Genomic DNA, 24,997 nt, shown 5'->3' on the forward strand with positions numbered 1-24,997 from the left:
TTTTTGTGTTTACTCTGTACAGTATAAGCTTTATAAAGGGTAAAGTGGATTTATTTGGGTTTGGACCCCATTGGGAGTTGGGCATCTGAGTGCTAAAGACAAGCACCCTTTTGTGAGCTGTTTTCAGGTAAACCTGTAGTTTTGGGGCAGGTAATTCAGACCCTGGCTCTTTGTTGGAGTAGACAGGAGTGTCTGGGTCAGCAAGACAGGGTGCTGGAGTCCTGAGCTGGCAGGGAAAGCAGGAGCAGAGGTAGTCTTGGCAGCTCCCAAGAGGGTTTCTGCCCCACTTACAAACCAGTTCACCAAGCAGGCTCAGCATGGCTCATGTGCTGGTCAGCCCCGCAGCTTGGTTCCCTGCTCCTTGTTTGCTGGCCGGTGTGGACGTCTGGCTTGGGGGGGAGACAACTGCCCCCTGCATGGCCGGGGAATAGGGCAGTGGGGGCAATGCGGACGGATCGCGGGCAGCAGGCAAGGCGGCGCTCTGGACACTGGGGAAATGCAGCTCCTGGAGTGTGTGAAAAGCGCTGGGTCAGGCCAGGGAACAGCGGGACTCAGTCTGGCCGGGCGCAGGCAGGGTCTTGCCGGGGCTGGGGACAAGCCCGGGCTAAGCAGCTTCCCTCCCCCCGCAGCCTGCGTGCTACGCGCAGCGAGGCCCAGGCCGGAGACCCGGATGCAGCTCGGGCCGGGCAGGCTCTCGTGGCCGCGAGGGGGCGCCCGCCCGCCGGGTGCGCAGCTAGGAAGCCGCCGGCCCGTGGGCGTTGTGTCGGGGAAATGGCGGCGCTCGGAGCGGGCCTGGCCGCGGCCGCTCGCGGGAGGTAGCGGCACCTCCCTCTCCCCAGCGGCTGGCGGTGCGTGGGGACGGGGCGCTGGGCCTGGCTGGCGGAGGGAGGGGCTCGGGCGGGGTAGGCCGGGCGCCTCGCCGACTCCTGGTGGGCAGGCGCCGCGGAGGGAGGCCGCGGGGGGCCCGCCCGTTAAAGAGGAACGGGCGGCCGCGGGGCTGGGGCGAGGGGCCGGACTGAGGCGGCCGCTCCAGCCGTTGGCTGACTCAGCAGCGGCGCGCGCGGCCCCCGCGGTGACTCAGCAGCGTCACCCCCGGGTCATGCTCGGACATGCCGGGCTGCGGCCAGCGGAGGAGCTAAGCCCCGACTTGCCTTCGCCTGGCGACGCTATTTAAAGGCGGCCCGGCCCCGCCGCTTCATGCCACTGCCGCGCTTCAGCTCAGCCGCGCGCCCGCCCGGAGCGCCCAGGGCTGGGCTGGGCTGGGCTCGGCTCCTCCGTGCGGACGCCCCGCTTCGCTCACACCGGCTCTCCTTGTTCCAGGCAAATGTGCAACACCAAGATGTCAGCTGGGTCGGACGACCGCCTGGGCGCCTCTGCCCTTCCCCCCGCCGAGCAGGAGGCACTGGTGAGTAGCCCTGGCCCGGCTCAGGGGCACCGCGGTTTTCCTGCTGGCTACGGGGCTTGCTTCCAATGGACCTGCTGGTAGACAGGTGTGGAGAATGTGGATGGTGACTGCGCCTATATCAGTGCCAGGAAACTTAGATGTTCATACTGGATTAAAGCCAGGTGGATTCTCTTCAATGGCACTACGGCTGGCTGTAGTCTTTTTGTTGCCCCAAGCAAAACCATTTTTTTTGGCTGCCCCCCTGCTGCCCCACCCACACCCCCTGCTGCCCCAGCACTGTCCGCCTCCCTTTCCCCTCCACCATTGCCCTCCCCCTGATGCCCCAGCCTTGGGCTCTCCCCCCAATCTGCACCCTCCTGCTGTCTCAGCCCTGGGTCACTGGTAACTTGCTCCCAGGGCGGGTCATACAGCAGGAATTTTAGCTGTGCACAGAATACAGACAGGTTAGGTTTCCATATAGTTACAGAACTGCAGTAAAGTGGAACAATTTTCAGCCTCTGTGATTGGAGGATATCTAGATGCATATTATAAGACTGTCCTACATAAATGAGGAAATCTTTATATGCCTTTATTATTCTTTTGTTTCACTCTTTTTCTTTTTATGGGGAATTTAGCAATGCAATGTCACTGTCTTCCTTTTAAACAACCAAAAAAAAAAAGGCAGTGGCTGTTGAAAATAGCAATTCCAGTCCTAAAAACCGCTGGGAAGCATTTCTTGCTCAGTTTTATCGTACTTTTTCTACAGTAAGTTACAGTGGATCAGCATATTTGATTTGGGAGAAATGAAGTAACAGCTGCCCAAATTGAGCTTGAGCACTCCTGAATTTTGAGGGTGTTCAGATCTGGAAGGTAGGGGGTAGATTCCCTTTCTGAATATTAGCTGTATCTGGAAAAGGAAAGTCAATTTCTGCTTCCATGGCTCAGAAGAGGAAATTCTCCTAAGTGCCTGGTACTGTATCTAAAGAGCTGCCCAGGTCCAGAGCCTCCCCTCCCTTACTTTTCATTTTAAATTCTAGTGGGATCCATGTACCTCCCTTGGTAGGCTTCAGATAGAGAGGGGCACTGTCCATTTAGTCCACCCAATTCCTTCTTTGGGGGCTGCAAGGTGAGGTCACACCAATATCCCTAATCCAGTCTAGAGAAGCCTTCTGAAGGGGATATCTGGGGCAAAGCCTTCTACTCCTTGGGCTAATTGTTTCCCATTCATGGTGCCACCCCTTTCAACTCACAGCAAGTTGCAGCATGGCTTAGCTACCTCACTCCCTACTCCTCCCTTTCCTGTTGATAGCGCCCAAGGGATTGCTGGGAAATGTAGTTCTTTCTCTGCTCCAGGGCTGACTCTATAGGCAGGGAGCTAGGCAAGGAACTACAGCTCCCAGGGTCCCATGGGTTCTCAGTTCTCATGCTGGATCCCCAGCTGCTCCTTGGCTCTGCTTCTGCAGGGTTGTGAGAGGGGAGGAAGTGAGTTTTTTTTTTTTTTTTTTTTTTTTTTAAAAAGGATGGCCCAAAGGCTGCCCCTTGCAAATGTGCCGCCCTAAGCAGCTGCTTGTTTTGCTGGTGCCTAGAGCCAGCCCTGAATGGCACACTTGTGTAATAAATCATGTTTCACGGTTGGGAGTGAAGGATGGCACAGTCACCTAAACTTTGTGTTTCTGGGATTTTGTTGCTTTTAAATGTGTTCTTAAAGAAATGTTTTAACAGATGTTTGATTTTAATGCCAAGTTTGAGCCCTGAACAGATTACTAGATCCATGCATCCGACGAAGTGGGTATTCACCTATGAAAGCTCATGCTCCAATACGTTTGTTAGTCTGTAAAGTGCAACAGAACTCTTTGCCGCTTTTACAGAGCCAGACTAACATGGCTACCCCTCTGATACTAGATCCATTCAGAATATAAAACCTATAAAAATAGCATTTAAAATGGAAATCTTGACAGAATCATGTTAGAGCATTGGGACAGGTGTATGTTCTAGCACTACATGGTGTTTGTATTGTTTCTGAGAGAGTGTGAATTTAACTGATTCTATTTAACTATGGTGACAGGTTTCAGAGTGGTAGCCGTGTTAGTCTGTATCAGCAAAAACAATGAGGAGTCCTTGTGGCACCAATTTTTTTTTTTTTTTGGCAAATAAATTTGTTAGGCTCTAAGGTGCCATAGGGACTTCTCGTTGTTTTCATTTAACTATAGGTTTTCAGTATGTGTCCATATCATCTTGTGCTGCATTGGAACTTAAAAGCAAGGGTAAGAGACATAGACCTTACAATGAAAAGCCCAGGGGTGTGGTGATTCATTAAGTGTGTCACTCTTCTGTCTGAGTACTGTACCAGTGCTGCAGCAATGGTGTTAGTTGCTATCCTATGGTTTCTGTCACATCAGATGTGACTTAAGTTATTAAAAAAGTTATGGCATGCTATTGCAAGTGAATTTACTTTGTTAGAAAAGTTAAATAGTTACGAATAGTTTAAAAGGCTAAAAAGGTAGGAAAACATGACAAAAGCCAGATGTTCATGAAAATATACCGTGCCGCTTAGGATGGAAAAATACAGTGATTCATTTAAAATCAAAATACCTTAAAAGTTAGAGGTTTTGTCATGGAAATCAAAGCAGTGATTATAAGGCCTTGAAATGCGATCAGATCTACAATGCCTGGGTGGATCCTTGTGTTAGTATAGAGTCCCATTGGGCACAAGCTTCCACACCTATCCAGTTGCAGAATCGGAGCTTAAATAGTTAAGGGCTTGTCTACACTGGCAATTTATAGCACTGCCACTTTCTCCTTCAGGGGTGTGAAAAACACCCCTCTGAGCACAGCAAGATTCAGCGTTATAAAGCTCCAGTATGGACAGTGCACCACTGCTGGGAGCCGCACTGGTAGCTATGGCCATCGTGACAGTGAGGGTTTTTTTTTGTTTTGTTTTTGAGCAATGGGAGAGCTCAATCCGAGCACTTTACCATGACTGCACAAACCATGTTAAAGTGTTTAGTGTTGCCCGTGTAGACTAGCCCTAAGTTCTGTCTACTTATGATACATTCTCTCTGTTTCAGTGAGATGTTCATTCCCTTTGTGAATCCGTTGTAAAAACATACGAATGGCCATATTGGGTCAGACCAATGGTCCACTTAGCCCAGAATCCTGTCTTCTGACAATGGCTGGTGCCAGATGTTTCAGAGGGAATGAATGGTACCAGGCAATTTATTGAGTGAGCCATCCATCCCCCTTTGTCCAGTCCCAGCTTTCAGCAGTCAAAGTTTAGGAACACCTACAGCGTGAGGTTGCATCCATGATCATCTTGGCTACTACCCATTAATGAACTTATCTAATAGTTTTTTAACCCACTTATACATTGGGCCTTCACAACATCCTCTGGCACCAAGTTCCACAGGTTGTCTGTGCATTATGTGAAGAAGTATATCCTTATGTTTAGTTTAAACCTGCTGCCTACTAATTTCATTGGCTGACCCCTAGTTTTATGTTATGTGAAGGGGTAAATAATACTTCCTTATCCATTTTCTCCACACCATTCATGATTTTATAGTCCTCTGTCCTGTTCCCTTGAAGTCATCTCTTTTCTAAGATGAACAGTCTCAGTCTAGTTAATCTCTCCTTATGTGGAAGCTGTTTTATATCCCCTAATCATTTTTTGTTGCCCCTCTTTGTATTTATGTTTATTCTAAGATCTTGTTTTGAAAGGGGACAACCAGAATTTCATGCAGTATTCAAGGTGTGGGCTTACTATGGATTTATCTAGAGGCATTATGATATTTAGTGTATTATTATCTACCCCTTTCCTAATGGTCCCTAACGTACTGTTCTCTTTTGTGACTGCTGCTGCACATTGAATGGATATTTTCAGAGAACTATCTGCAGTGACTCCATTATCTTTCTTGAGTGGTAACAACTAATTTAGACTCCATCATTTTGTATGTATGGTTGGAATTACCTTTTCCATTGTGCATTACTTTGCATTTATCAACTTTGCCTTTATCACAAGCTAAATATGAGTCAATAGTGTAACACTCTTGCGCCAAAAAAAAAAGCGAACATTCTTGGATATATTAGCAAGGAGTGTTGTAAGCAGGACACGAGAAGTAATTCTTCTGCTCTTCTCCGTGCTGATAAGCCTCAGCTGGAGTTTTGTGTCCAGTTGTGGATGCCTCATTTCAGGAGAGATGTAGACAAATTGGAGAAAGTCCAGAGAGGAGCAGCAAAAATGATTAAAGGTCTAAAAAACATGACCTATGAGAGAAGATTGAAATACGTGGGTTTATTTCATCTGGAGAAGAGAAGACTGAGAAGGGGACATAACAATTTACAAGAAGGAGTTAGAAAAATTATTCTCCTTACCCTCTGAAGATAGAACAAGAAGCAATGGGCTTAAATTGCGGCAAGGGTGGTTTAGGTTGGACATTAGGAAAAACTTCCTGTCAGCGTAGTTAAGCACTGAAATAAAATGTGTAAGGAGGTTGTGCAATCTCCATCATTGGAGATTTTTAAGAGCAGGTTAGACCAACATCTGTCAGAAATGGTTCAGATAATAATTAGTCCTGCCATGAGTGCAGGCGACTGGACTAGACGACCTCTCGAGGTTCCTTCCGGTCCAACAATTCTATGATTGGATTTCATCTGCCATTTGTTGCCCAGTCACCCAGTTTTGTGAGATCCATCTGTAACTCTTCACAGTCAGCTTTAGATTTTACAATCTTGAGTATTTTTATATTGTCTACAAACTTTGCTGCTCACTGTTTATCCCTTTTTCTAGATCATTTATGAATATACTGAACAGCACTTGTCCCAGTACAGATCCTTGAGGGACACCGCTATTTACCTTTTTCCATTTTAAAAACTGACCACTTATTTCTACCCTTTGTTTTCTATATTTTAATACTGATCTATGAGAGGACCTTCCTTCTTATCCCATGACTGCTTAGTTTGCTTAAGAGCCTTTTGGTGAGAGGCCTTCTGAAAGTACAAGTATATCTATTGAATCACCTTTGTCCACATATTTGTTGACACCTTCAAATAATTTTACTAGATTGGATTCTGCATGATTTCCCTTTACAAAAGCCATGTTGACTATTCCCCAACATATCGTGTTCATATGGGTAGTCAATAGGTGGACCATGGGCCAAATCTGGACTGCCAGATGCTTTTGAATGGACCCCAAAATCTTATTTACTTATAATTATTGTTACTGTACTTTATTTTATAATTTTCTCTGGAGTCTGAACTTTGCCTATCCCTTGACCAAGATAGTTGGACCTTGACCCCTCCCCCACAAAAAAGACTACCCTTGATCTGTAGTAAAGAACACAATTATCAGACACACAGTTTCAGCCAGTTTACATGGTACTGATGTTAGGCTTACTAGCTTGTAATTTCCAGCATTGCCTTGAGGCTTTTTAAAATTGGTGTTATGTTAGCTACTTGCCAGACATCTAGTGCAGAGGCTAATTTAAACAATAGGTTATATACCACAGTTGTTACTCAGCCGTTTCATGTTCGAATTCCTTTAGAACTCTTGGGTGAATGCCAATCTGGTCCTGACAAATGTACGCATAGTAAGTCATCAGTTTGTTCCAAAACCACCTTTACTGACACCTCAATCTGGGATGGTTCCTCAGATTTGTTACCTGAAAAGAATGGCTAAGGTGTGGGAATCTCCCCCATATCCTCTGCAGTGAAGACTGATGCAGTGGCCTTGACTTCACTGAGTTCTCCTTTACCACCTCGATCTCTAGTGGCCCCACTGATTCTTTGGCAGACTTCCTGCTTCTGATGTGCTTTAAAAAATTTGCTGTTAGTTTTTGTCTTTTGCGAGTTGCTCTTCAAATTCTTTTTTGCTCTCCCTAATTATACTTTTACACTTGATTTGATGTAGTTTGTTCCTTTCTGCTGTATATCTATCCATCTGTTGCATTTCAGTGGTATGTTTGTATTGTTGGGTTGAGCAAGTAATTAGGTTGCCTAACACTTTCCATATAAAAAATTTCTTGTGGCCCTTTTGTTTTTAGAAGCTCTAACTGCATCAAACCTTTGAAATATGGTGGAAGGGAAGTCCTTGGACTGAAGAGCTGTCCATTTTGTCCCATGACATTCAGTTCAGGTTTTGCTGAGAGATGCGTTTTTGAAAAAAGCTATTTCCCTTCTCTCACCCATTCTTCAGAAATATTTTGTCTCGTTGAAATAACTAAACATGAACATGTTAGGACCAGGTTCGTGCTGCTGCTGAACCAGCAACAGCAGCATTGCACCCTATATTGGGAGCACTTAAGAACTGTTAGAGCTGCTGTAGCACAAGAAGATGTGGGGAGAGAGACACAGGGGCTTATGCCCCAAACCAGCAAATAGCTCTAATGAGCCATCTAGTTAACTTTGAGGGCACTGTGGGGTAGGAGCTGCCACACCTCCTGGTGGTGCGAGAGAGCTAGGCTGGGTCCCGCCTTGGGATAACAGCCTTCTACTTACCAGCTAATGTAGTAAGCCTTGTAGTCAAGGGGGAGCAGTCTGTGCTACACTGCTGAAAGTTCAAGGTTCGCACCCAAGTGATGATGTATGATTTGGGGGAGGGAGGATTGTTACATTTGCTTGTAATAGGATTTGTTTATCTTTTTTCTTAAAAAGAAAAGCCTGGGAAATTATGTAAGCATGTAAACAAATTTTATTTAGGTTGCAAAGGCTGTCTTTGCCTCTGGAATCTTACTTTAGCCTCCATGTGCATATGTATTTTGTCACAGTCTTTAATTACGTGATGACACACAGATTTTCACAGCACTCCTATTTCATTTGATGTGACCGATAAATGCACTGTGGGGAATGACAAAATTAAGATTGCACAGGGAACCAAAATCTGCCATGTCCCAACTTAGCGATGCTTGACGTTTCAACGAAATTAACACTCTTTTAACATAGTTTTTGTGGGCGTAATACACAAGTAATCTGTGGTTCTTTCGGGAGGACATGCACTATAAAAATGAAATATGTTGTTTGCTTTTTTTCCCCCCCCAGGTTAAGCCGAAGCCACTGTTGTTGAAGTTGTTAAAATTTGCAGGTGCCCAAAAAGACACTTTTACAATGAAAGAGGTAAATTATCAGAACTTCTCACTAACAATGATGAGTAGCAATAAATTTAAGTTTCACTCTTACAAGTTTACCATACTTACTAGTTACCCCATAATGAAAGAAAAATAATGTGGCTTACTGGAAACGGCATTAGTGTGGAAGCTGGGAGATGGTTCTGTTCTTGGCTCTGCCATAGTCCTGCTTTGTGACCTCGATCAAGTCACTTAACATCTATACCATAGTTTTTCTGTCTGTAAAATGGAGTACTGTATATAGCTTTGAGAACTACAGGTGAAAACTGCTATGTAAAGTAGTATTTATTTATTCAGTTGTAGCTGATAATTGAAAAGAGAATAGACTCTTAGGGGGGTTGAAATAGGTTATTTTATATTTGTTTTATACTTTAAAGTTATAAATATATTTGACTTGCATTGTAGGTAATATTCTATCTTGGCCAATATATTATGTCTAAACAATTATATGATGAAAAACAGCAGCATATTGTCCACTGTGGCGATGATCTTCTTGGAGATCTATTTGGGGTACCAAGCTTTTCGGTAAAAGAACACAGGTAACATTTCATATTCTTTGTGATAGAGATCAGTATGAAATGTATGTAACACTCTGAACTTATCTGTTGGTTTGCAATTTGTTGCGTATTTTATTTGGATAAGTCTTGACAGATAGAATTCTCATAATTGTATGCCCCCTGGGCAGGTGTCCAATTTTTTTTAGAGGGAGGCACGATTCAGCCACATTTATATTTAAACTGCCAGACCTCAGAAGCAACACAAACTTCTGAGGTTTAGTAACCTTAGGGCAGGGGAAGGCAACCTATGGCACTTGTACCATAGGTGACACGCGAGCTGATTTTCAATGGCACTCATGCTGCTCAGGTCCTGGGCACTGGTCCGGGGGGCTCTGCATTTTAATTTAATTTCAAATGAAGCTTTTTAAACATTTTAAAAAACTTATTTACTTTATATACAACAATAGTTTAGTTATATATTATAGACTTGTAGAAAGAGACTGTCTAAAAACATTAAAATGTATTACTGGCAAGCAAAACCTTAAATCAGAGTGAATAAATGAAGACTCAGCACACCACTTCTGAAAGATTGCCGACCCCTGCCTTAGGGGCTTCTGTCTACTTTGAAGAGAGATTCTCCCCTCTACCACTTGAGGTAACAGCAACATAAGTTAGATGTTACACTAGCACTTCAGACTGTCCTCTTCCCGTTATGAACTCCTTATGCATGGGGGACCAACTCCAGTAAAGGGAGTTGCAGAGAAGAGGCATACTCTTTTGTTTTTCTCCAGGCAGCTACACAACTCCTCAGTGCAGAGTGATGGTGGCTGAAGATTTTTCTTTGCAACAGGCTACACTTTCTTCTGAAATAGGTTATATTGCTGCAAAGCCAATATGCATGACCTGGGTCTTGCCACTGCCCTAAAAGTTGAAGAAATTTTTCTCTGGATTAAACCCTGAAATAATGCTGTACAAGTTCCATTAAAAATGTTGTGAATCATGACTAGAGGTGGCCCAACTGCTGGTTAAGTGAGAAATGGCATTTTGGCAAAATTGAAACTTTCAGAAGAAAATTCCTGATCTTGTTGAAATTTTTTTTTTTTTGAGAAAAATTCAAAATGGAATTTTTTCCAACTTTTTAGAAAAAGGCATTTAAAGTTTCTTCAGTTTGTTTTGGTAGGGGGAAAACAGTTTCACTTTTTGTACTATTTTCCCTTTTTATAACAGGGTGGTGAAAGAGGAGTGGAAAGCTTAAAAAGGCAAATTCAAAGTGTTGGTGGTGGTTTCCCCACCAAAATAAAATGAAAACATCCAAAAATGCTGTGAAAAGTTTTGAGCAAAACAGAAACATTTTCATTTCTTTTGAATTTTTCATAAAATCCACTTACCTCTTTTTCAACCAGTTCTAATCATGACACTGCAAAATAATCAATATTTTCAGCTTGGTCTTTCTTCTAGTTTGGCTAAATTTACCACAGTAAATAGGAACTTCTAATTTTATAATTTTTAAATCTATGAAATGTCTGTTTTGTCTCCCTGCAAGGAAAGTATACTCAATGATTTCCAGAAACTTGATAGCAGTCAGTCAACAAGGTAAGTTAATGTTGAAAGGCCTTTTTTTTCCACGGGGACGGGGGGAGGTCTTTATTAATGCAAAAGTTCTGAAGGCTCTATTAACTTACTTTATAGGTGATATTCAGTTAACTTCAGCCATTGATAGATGATGTAATTATTGTCACTCTCTTGTAGCCCTGTTGGAGGTGAATTGCATCTTTTACAAATAAACTGTTTTAAGGTTATGGGTCTAGCACAGAAAATGGGCTTGAACTTGCTCATAGTGAAGTCACTGGCAAAATTTTCATTGGCTTCAGTGGAAACAGGATAAGACATTATGTGCAGACTTTGATTCCGCTTTCTTTACATACTCAACTCGGGCTAAGGAATATATTTTAAAAAACAAAATATTTGAAAATTGGTTCATCCTTAACTACCTTGTCTAATTTGAGTTAACATTTGTCTTGTAATAGTTGACACGATAAACAATAAAAGTAACAGGAAAAAAATCTATATACTTTGTTCTTATGAGTTTAATAAATCCATATATAATTTCATAAAATAGGCTATGGTCTATTTCAGTTTATTCATATCTGCAAGAGAAGGATGGATAATGCAGCTGTGATGTAACTTAAATTTAAGAAATGAGTGAAATGAAAGTTAAATATGGGGATGAATTTTTAATTTTAATTTTTAAAAAGACTCTTAAATCTACATGTAATCTGCTTGATTTTCCCAAGTATGGAGCACTTAACGTCTCCCATTGGCTTCAGTGGGTGCAGTTGGGTGCTCAACACTGGAAAATCAGTCAAGTCCCTAAATATGGGCTTTGGGGCTTAATGTAAGGCTCCTATTTTTGAAAATCTTGGCTAGAACAGCAGAGTAGAAGGATAGAAGATCTCAAAGATAAAATCTAGTTAAATAAAGAGGATATGTATTTACTATACTTAAATCTATTCTAAATGGATACCTTTTTGTCATGAAAATAACCAGTTGCATTGTGTAGTTCAGGGTTCATTCTGACAATGTAGTTAGAACAATTATTTGTGTGTCTTAGTAGTATATTAATGACTGTAAACATCTCTTGCAGAGCTTGATGTCGTCTTTTGTAAACCAGTGGATCTTGTATGTGTCCTCTTGTAAATAGTGTAGTAAAGTGTGTTTTATTTATAAGAATATTTTCTCCCAATATCTTTTCATCTATGAAAAATTCCAAAACTGTTACATTTTTTCTTATTATGTATATAATGTTAAAGAAAACCTTGAACGTTTCTTAAGAGTATGAAGTGATTTTTGTAAATGTTAAGTATACTCTAAATTAAGATTTAAAACAATATGTACAAAATATTTGCAGTATATTTTTTTTACAACTTTCACTGCAGTCCCTTGAGCCTGCAGATATTTCCTTTCTGATGCATTGCATTACGTATTCTTCTTTTTCAGAGTCTATGGAAGCAAACACATCTGAAAATGAGACCAGGTGTCAACTTGAAAAAGGCAGTGTTCTAAAGGTGATTGATCTACCTGATACATTCTAACATATACACTCTTTCAAGTTTCACAACTTCATTTGCTTTGCCATTGAGATTTGGGTGCAGTTGAAAGTTAAAATTAATTTCATGCTATCCACATTCATACTATGCTTACTTAGTATTTTTGTTAAACAGGAATCCATGCAGGAGTTAGTTGACGAAAAACAGACATCCCCAAATTTGACTGCTAGACCAACTACCTCATCTAGGAGGATGCTCAGTGAATCTGGTATGTGCACATCTATAATAAAATATTGAAAATCCTGCATACCTTTCAAGAGCATGTACATCTAGACCAAACTTGTATATCACTGGCTCATGTCGTTTTTTGTTGGGGAGTCCACATTTTCATGTTTTTAGCCATTGTGAAAGGTACCAGATTGACAGCCCTGGAGAATGAGCTTCCCTGCTTATCCATAGAATAGATACAATGTGACTAATGACAATACAGACTTCCCCACGTGTGTACATCTCCTAGCACAGCGGTTTTCAATCTTCTTTTCATTTGTGGATCCCTTAAAAATTTCGACTGCAGGTACAGATCCCTTTGGGAATATTTGACATAGTCAGCATACCCCTAGGGATCCGTGGACCACAGATTGAAAACCACTGTCCTACCACAGAGGGGCTCTGGTCCATGAGTAAGGTTTCTAGGTGCTATGATATATGTAATAACCTCACCAGCATGGTACAGCCATGATCTGCAAGGACTACCAGCGGGGTGATAGGGTAACTCAGTCTCCATGCCTGTTCAATTCTCTGCCTTTATACTGATGTCACCAACAAGGGTATCAGTGGTGTTTTCTTTGTGATGTGGACATCTTTTCATACACTCCGCTGAGACTATCAAACTGATGTCAGGTAACTCTTCAGACAGTCACCAGATTTTAACTTTTGGTTGCTGTTTGTAACCTACTTGTATTGGATTTAAGTCAGTGACACGGGGTGAACGGCTTTATTTTATCCAGTTATCTTGGTCCAGATTTTCAAAAGTATTTAGTCACCTAAATACCTGCGAAAACAGGCCCTCTGAATCTTTTCTCTTCCTCGCCCTGCTACCTGGCAACTTCATATTTATTGGTTAATGCATCTTTTTAAAATCTGAGGTGTTGATTCTGATATTTAGTAGCTGTAATTAATGGGGATTTTTGAGTGTTTTTTTGTGTGTGGGTTTTTTTTTTTTTTGTTATGTGTAACTTTCAACCTCTTGGTGGTAACACTTCATAACTTTCAATTATATGTAATACACACTGGTAATTTCCACACCAATCTGCATTTTATCACTACTTATCTGGTGATTCTTGATAGTGGTGATGAGTAACAATAACCTTTCACATAAAATCATAGCATGCAATATTTTATTTTGTTTTCCTGTGTTTGGTAATATTTTGTGCAGTTGTTTGATCTATGTAAGGTATTTCTGATATGATGATCTCTGTAGTATTTAGGGCAGTCATCCTAGCCCAGGGGTTGGCAACCTGTGGCACGCGTGCCAAATATGGCACGCGAGCCGATTTTGAGCAGCACGCAGCCGCCTGCCGCAGTCCTGGCCTCCAGCTCCACTCAGCCCCCCACTGCTCTCCCCAGCAGGGGCAAGAGGCAGAAGCTTGGTTCTGCGGCAACCAAGCTTCTCTCTCCTCCGCTTCTTCCCCCAGCATGGTGCTTTCCTGCTGCGCCTCCTCTCCATCCCTGAGCCAATCAGCTGATGGCCCTAGTGAGGGGGAGGAGGGAAGAGCAGCATTGTGCAGGCAGCTCCCTAGAGGAGACAGAGAGGTAGGGACGGAGCCTTGGGGAAAGGGGTGGAACAGGGCATATGCCGTCCAGTCCCCTGCCCTGAGCCTCTCAGGGCAGGGGGCTGGGAGCACCCCTACGAGCTGAGCACCCCAGCCCTCTGCCCTGACCCCCCACACACACTCAGCATTCTGCCCTGCAGCCCCCATACCCCCCAGCCCTCTGCCCTGCCCCTCCACACTCAGCCTTCTGCCATGCACCCCCACACACACCGAGGCCTTTGCACTGACCCTTGACCCCCCCCCACACACACACACCCAGCCCTCTGCCCTGAACCCCCTCCCCCAGCCCTCTGTCCTGACCCCATAAACCTCCCCACCCAGGTCTGGGGTCCCAGCCGCAGGCCCTGCTCAGCCCATTGCCAGCCTCGGTGAACAACCCCAAGCTGGCAGCAAGCTGAGCAGGCTAGCGGCGTAAGATCAGCATTTTAATTTAATTTTAAATGATGCTTCTTAAACATTTCGAAAACCTTGTTTACTTTACATACAACAATAGTTTAGTTATATATTATAGATTTATAGAAAGAGACCTTCCAAAAACGTTAAAATGTTTTACCGGCACGCAAAACCTTACATTAGAGTGAATAAATGAAGACTCGGCACACCACTTCTGAAAGGCTGCCGACCCCTGTCCTAGCCTATTGTAAAACTGTACTGCCATTCACACTATATTAAAAGAACACTTTAATGTTGTAACTCAAACTGGTGAAAGGATGAAAATTCACAGTTAATGTTTATAACTTGTAATACTTACACACAACCCAGAGTAATCGGGTGTTCTGTTGTGCCTGCTTATTGCAAGCTTAATCATTAACTCTGTTTTTGCATCCATTTGTCAGTTTATTACAGCCTTAAAATTCTTTTAATATATTGTTTTTATGTACACTGTTTTTTGAATTTGTAGGAGATCTTCCCCTTAAACCACCACGCTCATTACATTGGGATGGTAGCGGCTCCTTTGGAGCCGCTACTATTTCACTGTAAATGTTTAGAAACCGTGTGTTGGCATGTTATCAGTACCTCATGGAGAGATGACAACTTAATGAGGACAACGATGGACAGGAGCAACGGTTGGGCCTGGGGGCATCTAAGTTTGAAGGTTGGGGCTCTCAGGGCGAAAAAAAGAAAAGAGAGGTTCTGAGCCAAGAAGCATCAAGGGAAAGTAAGAGGAGTCACAAAGTATGTACAAGTGTTTTTTTTCTTTTTTTTCTTTTAAAGCTAAAGATGCCAGGCTTAGAGGCCCTGGGTGGATTTTTCAAACTTTTTTTTTTTTTTGCAGTGCAAAGAAAGGATTGGGCAATAGAGCGAGTTTGTGAAAGGCACCTGTAGGCGGCAGCAGGCTCTGTTGAATGGTCATTGAACCAATTTGTCAATCCTGGTAGGGAATTTGACTCCACTGCATTTATTACACACTGACTTGGCAGCTGCTTTTTAAGTCTTTGTCAAATTCTTTTATAATGCCTTTTCTTAAGGTCAGTGGAGTTGAATTTTGATACATTTATCCCCAAAATACTGTCTCCGTACTCCTGCCCTCCTTCATGCTACAAGAATCCAAAACATCAGAAACATCCAAAAAGCAGTGTTTTTGAGTTCTTCAGCTTAAAACAATGTTTCCACAGTTGACATCTTGAACATCACGTTTTAGCCTTTAAGGAATTTTTAGTGTGGATTTTTATACCCCCACAAATTGGGGTTATAGTAGAAATCCTGATACCAATAAATATACCATTGCACGCAAAGCTAAAATGAAATCCTCAATTTCCAGAGGTGGCCAGGAGTTCGTTCATATGATTCCTTAATCATAGTATCTATTGCCTGGGGAAATTTCCATTTATACATCTTAATGATGGGGCGGTCAGCGAAAAACAGCTTCAGAAATGTCAGTATTTTGCCCATTTTACACCATTTTCTTTTAGGAATATGGCAAGAATGTGTTTCATTGTCTTTTTAAAGTAGGTCAGGTGCCTTTATTTAATTTTCCATTGAAAAACACTGAATAATTTTAATATTGAAGTTCTAAATAAGTAAAATCCAGTTTAAACACCTACTAAAATGCTTGTAACATGCACTTCATAGATGCCTTTGGATTAATAAGCTTTTTCTCTCTGACACAGAAGAAAGTTCTTCAGATGAACAACCTAGTGAAAGAAGAAAACGGCATAAGTCAGACAGCATTTCGCTCACATTTGATGAAAGCCTTTCTTGGTGTGTTGTAAGTGGGCTATGCTGTGAAGGAAGCAACAGCAGTGACTCAATAGACTCTGCAAGTCCTGTAAGCAAGATGTATTTTTAATTATGTTGAGTTCTCAAATTTCCCAGACATGCATGTGGGTTATCATATTAATATTAGAAACAAATAATGCTTCTAGTGATGTCAGAGAACCTGAGTGTTGTGTTTTTATGTGGCTTGGATCACAAAACTTAAGAATGGAATTTTCTTAAATCTTCATCATGAATATTCAGAAAAGGAAGCAAAACAAATGAATTCTTAGCGCTTGCTACAGTAGAAAAAGAAGTGGTGCCCCTGAATTGTGTATTAATATCTGTATTCCCAGCGAATGTGTGTGTTTAGTGATTTAGAGTAACTTATTTACACTTGTCTCAGTTTCCCATCTGTAAAATGTGGGTTAATAGTTACACACCTTTGTTAAGGCATTTTGAGATTTGATAAAAGATGCTGTGAGTATTCAGTACACAGAAGTGAAATATTTTGTTACTAAATTCACACAGTATATCATCTGCTTTTCTGTATATTTTAAATGTTAGCAAATGTAAGTTAAATGTCACTTGTATTGTATTTCAGCATACTAGTTTTGGAGACAGTTCCAATGTTCTTTTAATTCACTTAAAATAATTTTTAAAGGTTTTATAGATCCAATAATACATTTCTAAATTGTGCAACTGCAGCAGAAATCCCAACATCTTGAGTGATATGAGGTATTTAGCTGAGACATGACTGTTATCTCTGGCTGGCAGCCAATTAAACAGTGTTTCTCTTTACTATTATGTTTAAATACACATGTAGCAGTATGAGTCATAAGTGTGTATTAATGATGTTTAAATATATTCCCCCCTCCCCTTTTTATTCAGGATCTTCATGCCAGTTCATTAAGCGAAAACTCTGATGATTGGTTTGACCAGAATTCTGTTTCAGACCAGTTCAGTGTTGAGTTTGAAGTTGAGTCCATTTATTCAGAAGATTATAGCCATAATGAAGAAGGACAAGAGCTCACAGATGAAGATGATGAGGCATGTATATTCCCCATCCTTCCCCTCCTCCCCCCAAAAAAAATCTGAAATGTTATAGCAGAAGCATTTTGTTGGAATCCAGTATGAAACATTTCCATAGTCTTGTTCCATGACTGCATGTGCTGTATGGCAAATATGTACTGCCATTCTTTATACTGAGTTTTCTTTGTACAAATTTAGTCATGATTCTGCAAGAAGCTCCCTGTAGGCAGAGCGCCATTGGGGTCATTTATAGGGCCTGAAGGGACCATTACAGTAATTTAATCTGACTTCCTCCATAACATAGGCCATAGAATTTCATCCAGTAAAATTCACTGGCTCTCTGTTGAAGTCACTGGCCTTCAGTGCAGGGTCAGGAGTCCACTTATGCATGTTTTTTTGCGGGATAAAGGCCTTAGCTTGGAATATATATATGAACTTTACTGGAAGAAAACCTCATAATTTTTGAAAGGCAAGACATTAAATATGATATTTATCGACATAAAGTTAAAAGTGAATAGAAGTATTTTTAGAATACATTTTAAAAAAACTATTTAAGATCTTATATCGGGGATTGCCAAACTTACCGACCCTCAGTTGTACACGACAATCTTCAGCGCCAAGGCACACCTGCTGGGGCTTGGAGCTTCAGTCTTGTGGAAGGTGCCTGCCGGGGCTTTGGGTTTCAGCCCCGCTCCCACTGAAGCCCCGAGCCCTGGCAGGCATGCCTGGCAAGGCTGAAACCCAAAAGCTCCACCTCTCCCCTGCTGGGCAGAAGCCACTACCCCTCACCACCCTGCTGCAAAGCAGAGGTCCTAATCTCCCCTCCCCAAGTCTGGTATATGGAGTGTGGGTGGCTCCGTGAGCCACACTTTAACAGTAAAAGAGCTGCATGCAGGTTGTGAGCCACAGTTTGGCCACTCCTGTCTTCTATCACTAAGAGACAGCATAGGTAGCCTTAAAAATTACAAATGCTGAGCTCTATGGTTCAGAGTATTAGAATTAATGTCTTTCATTTTCTATGTTGACTAGTGAAATGTTTGTATTGCTAAAGCTTTTGTTCACAATTGACATTATCCATTTGAGGGGGGCCCATTGTTATCTGTCTATATTGTAAATCTTCCAAGAGGCTGTTCCCAAATGAGAACAAAAGTTTCTAGAGCTGGTAATTGATTACAGTATTGTCTGTATCCGTAAGTAGTAGTGCTCCCTCTTAATTCCGTATGCCAAGAAAATGCGTGTAGTGTATAGCCACATCATCTAGAACTTTAGCAAGTACTATTTTCTATCTGGTAAAAAAGCTTTTTAAAAAAGTATTCTGTATGCTTTGCTACTTGTTCAGGGTTGTGTTTTTAGTAAAACATTTAAAATTAAAAACCAAGTAAAGGAAAGTTTTAAAATATATTTTCTTCCATCAGGTATATCAGGTGACAATATATCAGACTGAAGAGAGTGATGCTGATTCATTCGATGAAGATCCTGAAATTTCACTAGCTGTGAGTAAATACTTGGTTCATAAAAAAATCACAGGTCTTGTGAAATGAAAGACCAGGACTGAGAACATATATGAATTGAGTGGACGATTTTAAAAGTAAAATCTGACTTTCTTCATTAAAAAGAAAATTATAGGTTGAGGTCTTTCAGTTACCGACCTATAAATCAATCTTTCTCTATGCTATTTTAAAGTTGTGGACACAGGAATTTCAAATTTTACTGGCTCAGAGAAAGGGGCACACAGTTTAGAGCCTAGACCTAACTTTTTGTTTAAAATAGAAGGGAAGGATTTAAAAAAAAAAAAAAACTTTTAAATTTTTTGGAAACCAATAGGTAGCATTGGTTCTGTCTACAAAAAAACAAAATAAAACTGGCCCCTTTAATTTCAGTGTCCAATCTGAGTGAAATAAAGAAAATAGAAAAAAAATGTATATTGAAAATTCACTAAGGATAAAGGAACTGTTTTTAAATTGTCTAGAGGATTGAAAAGACCAGTTTATTTTTGTGTGTGTGTGTGTAAAGTTTTTTAAATTTCAGCACATTGGCTTGTCAAATTCTGAATTCAGACATTCTGACATGTCTTGAAAACTAAATATTAAAACAAGGAACAATTTCTTCAAATTGTCGTTATGAACACAGAAGTGCATAGGAAAATTAGTCATACAGAACATGTCACTAGCTGAGCTACCTTAATCATGCTTGTACTGTGTAGCCAGCTGTAATGATATCTCTGGGAATATAAGGAGATTGGTTGGTTTGGTGGGGTGGGGGTGAGGGGTTGGTTGGTTGGAACAAACAGAATATTTTTAAATTTACTTCTAGATTTAAATAGGCAATATACCTTTATTATTGCTCTTCATTCACTGTTCATGTCTGAGTAGAACAAAGGCTTCTAAAACAAGCATTTTAATTATGGTATTGCCAGTTGCAGCTCCATAGTTAAGGTTAAGTTTTGCATTCCCCAGAATTACAACACTCTGAGAGTGGAATTTATATAAATTTGTTAAATACCTTTAGGTGTGAGAATGAATTTTAAAATATATGTTTTAAGGAGTTGAGCATCCAGTGTTAGTGAGACTGAGGTTTTTGAGGAAGGATCTTGAATAATGTACACATTTCATATAGTTTAAACTCATTGAAATCTTGAGCGTAGACTACACATGAAAACTTTTTTTAGGATTAATGATTTTTTCACAGTATTCATAACTGAAAGTTTTTTTTCCTTCAGCAAATACTGGAGAATAATGTTCGACTTCAGAGGATTTCAGAAAAAGGTGCTCTTTTAAAATAGCTGCCACCTTCAGTTGTTTTCAGTGGTACTGAAGCCACAGGCTTCCTCAGTTCGTGATTTTGAGAAGAGCTAATTGTTCTCAGTACAGCCAAATATTATTCTCTGCCTTGTGATCTCACAGGGCTACCTGCTAAAGGCAGCTAGGTGTCTCCTTGGGAACAATGGGAGGCTATAGCCATTTGTAAAGATATTGACCTATGATCTCATTTACATTAAGAACAATGGGTAATGGCAGCCATTTTGAAACAGGGCAATTCTTTGTGAGTTTCTCCAAAGAAGATTGTGTGCACCAGCCTCTACTTGCAGGTGTAAACTTTCAGTTAAGAAAAATAATGGCAGAAAATGATCATTAATCCTAAACATTTCCTAATACCATTGGGAGTGGTAGGAAAATCAGGTTAATCTGACCTGGGACGACAACACACAAATGGCTTTATCACAAACAGGTTAGATGGGGGAGAGGGAGTAGTGGGGAAATGGCAGTGATACTTCTCAAGTTTTGTACACAGAATAAACTCTGCCACATGATATGGCACTCTCAGTAGATTGTGCAGATACTCAAAATAGATCCATTCAGTGAGGTGCATATGCTCCACTGGCTTTTTGGAGGAACCCAGATGCTCCGCTGGGGTCTGCTAGTCTTTTTTTTCCTTGACTGGAGACAGAAAACAATGGGATACTGTCCCACGGCCACTAACTGGTGGCACCAGAATAAGCTGTCACTCACAGTAAATTACAGATCTTCACAGTATGATTTTCCTTCTTTTGTATATGCTTTGAATAATGAGTTAACAGTGTTGACGTTTTAAAGTATTATAATTGGGTGATTATTATCACCCACTAAGATAAATGAATCAGGTCACATACCCCTCGGAGTTGTTTCAAGTTCTGCAAATGGAGACTGACATATTTGCATCAGTTGCACTCTGTTCACATTTTCAAGGCTCAGTAACCTAACAGCTAGAGACTTTTATTTAAAGAAATGTAGGTTCTGGGATCATGAAGGCAGCGTAAGAGAGGTTCCAGTATGATGTACTACCATATACAAACTAAAATGGAATCTTAAATCTGTAAATGAGTTTAGTATATGGTGTTGTTACAAGGCAGACCTAAAGCTATTTGAGTGCCCTAAATGTACATTTCTATACCTTAACATGTTTGGATTTCTTTTATGTTTAACCTTAACTCAGAATATCCTGCGTTTATAATGCTTGGTTGTAGAAAAATTACAGCATCCCTGTAACATATTTTTCCTAAATTACTGATAAGTACTTGCAACCATAATTTCACTTTAACATAGTTTTATTTTTCTGTAAATACATATGCAGATAGTCTGTGCAATATGCAGACTTACATTAAAGAGGTAGAAGACCAATTTCTAAACCACATCATGGAATAGATTTGAGTCTAGCTCTAATGACAGTGCTGAATGTATACAGTTTTGTTACATTGCCTGTGTAACACATTTTCTTTGGCATTGTTATTTACTTCAGTTTTGAGAGAAATTTTTTACACTCAAATTTTTAATTGCGAGGAGAAAAAAAAGCAAGATTGAGAAATTGTGGTGTAACTGATTTTAACTTTCCTCTTCCTAAAACTCTTTCCATCTTAAAATGTGATGATTGACCAATTTTGTTTACAAATATTGAGTAAATACTTTAGCCATAACATAAAGAAACTATAATCACCTTCAAATTTTTTTCTATAATAGTAGGAATGCCAAATAAATGTTTAACTTTTAATTCACTAAAGGATTATTGGAAGTGCACTAAATGCAATGAAATGAACCCTCCCCTTCCACGGCATTGCCCCAGATGCTGGGCTCTTCGTGAGGACTGGCTTCCTGATGAAAAGAATGACAAATCTGAAAAGAGAAAATTGGAAAGTTCCACGCAGCTAGAGCATGTAGAGGGTTTTGATGTTCCTGACTGTAAGAAAATGAAAATGAATGAAGATAAAGAACTAAGTGTTGAAGAAAGTGAGGATACAACAGCGCAAACTTCTGAATCCCAGGAAAGTAAGGAACACTCTCAGCCATCTACATCTAGCAGTATCTTCTGTAGCAGTCAAGAGGATTGCAAAGAACCTGAGAAAAAAGAGACAGAAGACAAAGAGGAAAGTATGGAATGCAGTCTGCCCCTTTCCAGCATAGAGCCCTGTGTCATATGTCAGAGCAGACCTAAAAATGGCTGTATAGTTCATGGCAAGACAGGACATCTTATGTCGTGTTTTACTTGTGCAAGGAAACTGAAAAAGCGGGATAAACCCTGTCCAGTCTGTAGACAGCCAATTCAGATGATTGTGCTAACTTATTTTAGTTAGAAGGAACTTCAGCATAACTGTGCACAGGGCCGGCTCTAGCCATTTCACTGCCCCAAGCATGGCGGCACGCCGCAGAGGGCGCTCTGCCGCTCGTTGGTCCCACGGCTCTGGTGGACCTCTCGCAGGCGTCCCTGTGGAGGGTCCGCTGGTCCTGCGGCTCCAGTGGACCTCCTGCAGGCACGCCTGTGGGAGGTCCACTGGAGCCGCGGGACCAGCGGACCCTCCGCAGGGACGCCTGTGGGAAGTCCACTGGAGCCGCCTGCCGCCCTCCCGGCAACCGGCAGAGCACTCCCTGCGGCATGTCGCCCCAAGCGCGCGCTGGGGCCTGGAGCCGCCCCTGACTGTGCAACAAAGCCTCAACAGTCTTTCTTAAAAACTTCCATAGACTTGAACAATTAAGAGAGTAAGGAGCTATTTTTCTATGTTTAACTAAAGACATAATATTTTGGGTGATTATTTTTTTCGTTTGGTTTTAATGAAAAGTGGATCTTAAAAAAATTGCACTGAAATTGATAGTTTTCTTCATTAGGCATTTGGGGAGATTTTAAAATACCCAAATGCCTGAAACTTATTTCCATGTTAGGGAATCTGTCGCAACAAGACTTGTACATCACAAGCAGATCAGTAATGACACTTGTACAACTATATAGAATATCCATTTTAAAATAGTGAATGTAATGTTTTTGAGAAATGAGAGCGATCTCAAGTTTCATTATTGTGAAAATCAGTTTTTCTTTGCTCAGTAAGAATTAATAGATTTTATAATTTCAACCTTCCTATCTTTCTACAAATTCCAGTATCTGTTTCTTAGTCAAGTCATTGGGGAAAATCAGAACTCCTTAAGAAATTCCTAGGAAAATTTCTATTTTGAAAAATAAAATGTTGACGTCATTGCTGAGAATTAAATTTATTTATCAAAGTAAATTGGGGGAAATATTTCTGAGACTACTTCAGATCACCCAAAGATGTGAAAGCAGCACAGTGATATTTTGCATAAGAGTTGTTTTTTAGTTCAGTAGTTTTTTTAAATTGAATCTGTGATTCTTTGTTTTGTAAGGTTTTTCTGAATATTGAAGAGTTGTGAGGTGTAGATTGGCCAGTTATATATTGAAATCAGACTTCAATATAAAATGTTGATCAAATTTCTTTGGAAAAAAATCTGTAAAATTAAATATCCTTAAAACTAGTGTGTCCAGTTCCTTGGTAACTCACTTTTCAGTAATGAATTTTAAAAAATCTCTCAGTACTTGACCTCTCCACCCTCCACTACCCCCAAATTCACTGTCTTGTGAAACTTCTCTGTACTTTACATGTTGCTGAATGTTTTGTTTGTGTGGTGAATTCCAAGAATGCTGTGAAAGTGTGTATTTACATAATTTTTTTTTAAATGCCGTTAAGTTACTTAGTTCTACTGGTATTTTGAGGATTAAAAATGTAAGGTTTTCGATAATTTTGATGAGAATATTGTACAAAAATGTGGCTTTCTTTTCTTCCCTAATGAGGTCCTCTTGCAGAGTGTAATATTGAGAAGAGAGGTGCAGATTTTGGGGCTTTCTGATTTCAAGGGCAGCATTCCAAAGTAGTTTAACCAGTAAAGAATGGTGAAAATGGGAGCACCGTTCATTTAGTGATGTCAAATACTGAGGCCTGGGGTAAACACAAAAGTTGAACCATTTTAAGTATATCAGTCATCATTTTAACATATGCGCAAAGTGCCTCAAGTGGCCAGGACTCATCACCCAATTTGGTCTGCTGGTTGGATCAGTAGCTTCCCCAGCATGGACTGGGTACTGATGGGGTATGCGACATGAATGCTAATTGATGGCTAAGGGGTACATCTCCTCTAAGTTGAACACAGCAGTACCAGTATTATAATACTTATAAATTATTCCCTCGTGGGAATGGGTATAACTGTGTCCGCAGTTGGGGCTGTACTGCTATAACTGTTTGGTAAAAGATCATATCTGTAACAGTAATAGTTATACTGGTATGTGTAGACCAGGCCTGAGAGACACTAAAGACAGGAATATAGAAAAGCATATTACAGAGCAACTAACAGAGCCAGAAATGATACAGTCAAATCTTAATAAACCACACAATGATTTGTGTGCAGTTTGCACACTAAGTATTCTTCTAGCCTCATTTCTGAAAAAAGATTGAATTGCCAAGGACTGCAGTGAGGTTTCATTTTACTAAGACTTACTTATTTTTACATTTTTCTAGTACTTTTTTAATTATGGACATAAATAATTCATATTGTACTATAGTTGTCAAATAAGTGAACAAAACCATTTTGTGGTGGTTTCCTTTTTAAATTTTTAATCACTTAAATTTCAGCAGTTTGCTAGCTGGAAGGATAAAGCTAGTCTCTGATAAAACTGTGGACATGTAGTCCCTTCGGTTTTGTCCCTTCTCTTAGTCACTTGAGGAACAACACCATGAATGTGCTTACAAGAGAGCAACCTGGCTTCCTTCCTCCAAAAGGATTTGGTTGTCTCTCTGTCATGTACAGCTTTTTCTAATCAATGCATATTGGAAAGAAGGGCCCAGGCATTTAAATAGGGATGGAGTAACCTATAAAATTTTGGAATAGTCTATAGCGATGGTTGCAGGATTTCTGTGGTGCTGGTTTTGTCACAGTAGAGAAACACCTTTCCATCTTTAGGCAGATGCTTCTTTGTAGTTGAGGGTTACTTTTAAACCCACAACTTTTTTTTTATAAAGAACTCCTTGCACAGCTTCTGCTTATTATTATGGTGTGTTACTTCATAAACATAACTATGCTAAAAC

At 40.7% G+C, this 24,997-nt stretch overlaps 1 protein-coding gene across 3 annotated transcripts; it reads left to right on the plus strand.

The window, feature by feature from the left end:
• Window positions 1-730: 730 nt before the first annotated feature.
• MDM2 (MDM2 proto-oncogene) lies at window positions 731-23,393 on the plus strand. 3 transcript variants are annotated; one of them, XR_007771629.1, is made up of 12 exons: window positions 731-848; window positions 1,321-1,405; window positions 8,414-8,488; window positions 8,905-9,038; window positions 10,540-10,589; window positions 11,994-12,061; window positions 12,218-12,311; window positions 15,987-16,144; window positions 16,963-17,121; window positions 18,519-18,596; window positions 21,638-22,347; window positions 22,400-23,393. XR_007771629.1 is itself a non-coding variant. In XM_050935578.1 (11 exons), the coding sequence occupies exons 2-11, from the start codon at window positions 1,325-1,327 to the stop codon at window positions 22,205-22,207; spliced, it is 1,467 nt and encodes a 488-aa protein (XP_050791535.1). In that variant the 5' UTR covers window positions 731-848; window positions 1,321-1,324; the 3' UTR covers window positions 22,208-23,393. The 3 variants fall into 3 exon arrangements, 2 of the variants coding, with proteins under 2 accessions (XP_050791535.1, XP_050791542.1); XM_050935578.1 differs by having other exon boundaries at window positions 21,638-23,393; XM_050935585.1 differs by having other exon boundaries at window positions 15,990-16,144; window positions 21,638-23,393.
• Window positions 23,394-24,997: the final 1,604 nt, after the last annotated feature.

Source organism: Gopherus flavomarginatus, chromosome 1 (assembly GCF_025201925.1).
Source record: "Gopherus flavomarginatus isolate rGopFla2 chromosome 1, rGopFla2.mat.asm, whole genome shotgun sequence".
Lineage (NCBI taxonomy): Eukaryota > Metazoa > Chordata > Testudines > Testudinidae > Gopherus > Gopherus flavomarginatus.

Excerpts from the sequence above, each read along its gene's own strand:
- MDM2 (XM_050935578.1), top strand. The coding sequence starts at position 1,325 with ATGTGCAACACCAAGATGTCAGCTGGGTCGGACGACCGCCTGGGCGCC. Across the intron at positions 12,062-12,217 it reads AAAAAGGCAGTGTTCTAAAG|GAATCCATGCAGGAGTTAGT; the intron begins GTGATTGATCTA and ends TTTGTTAAACAG. Across the intron at positions 18,597-21,637 it reads ATCCTGAAATTTCACTAGCT|GATTATTGGAAGTGCACTAA; the intron begins GTGAGTAAATAC and ends AATTCACTAAAG.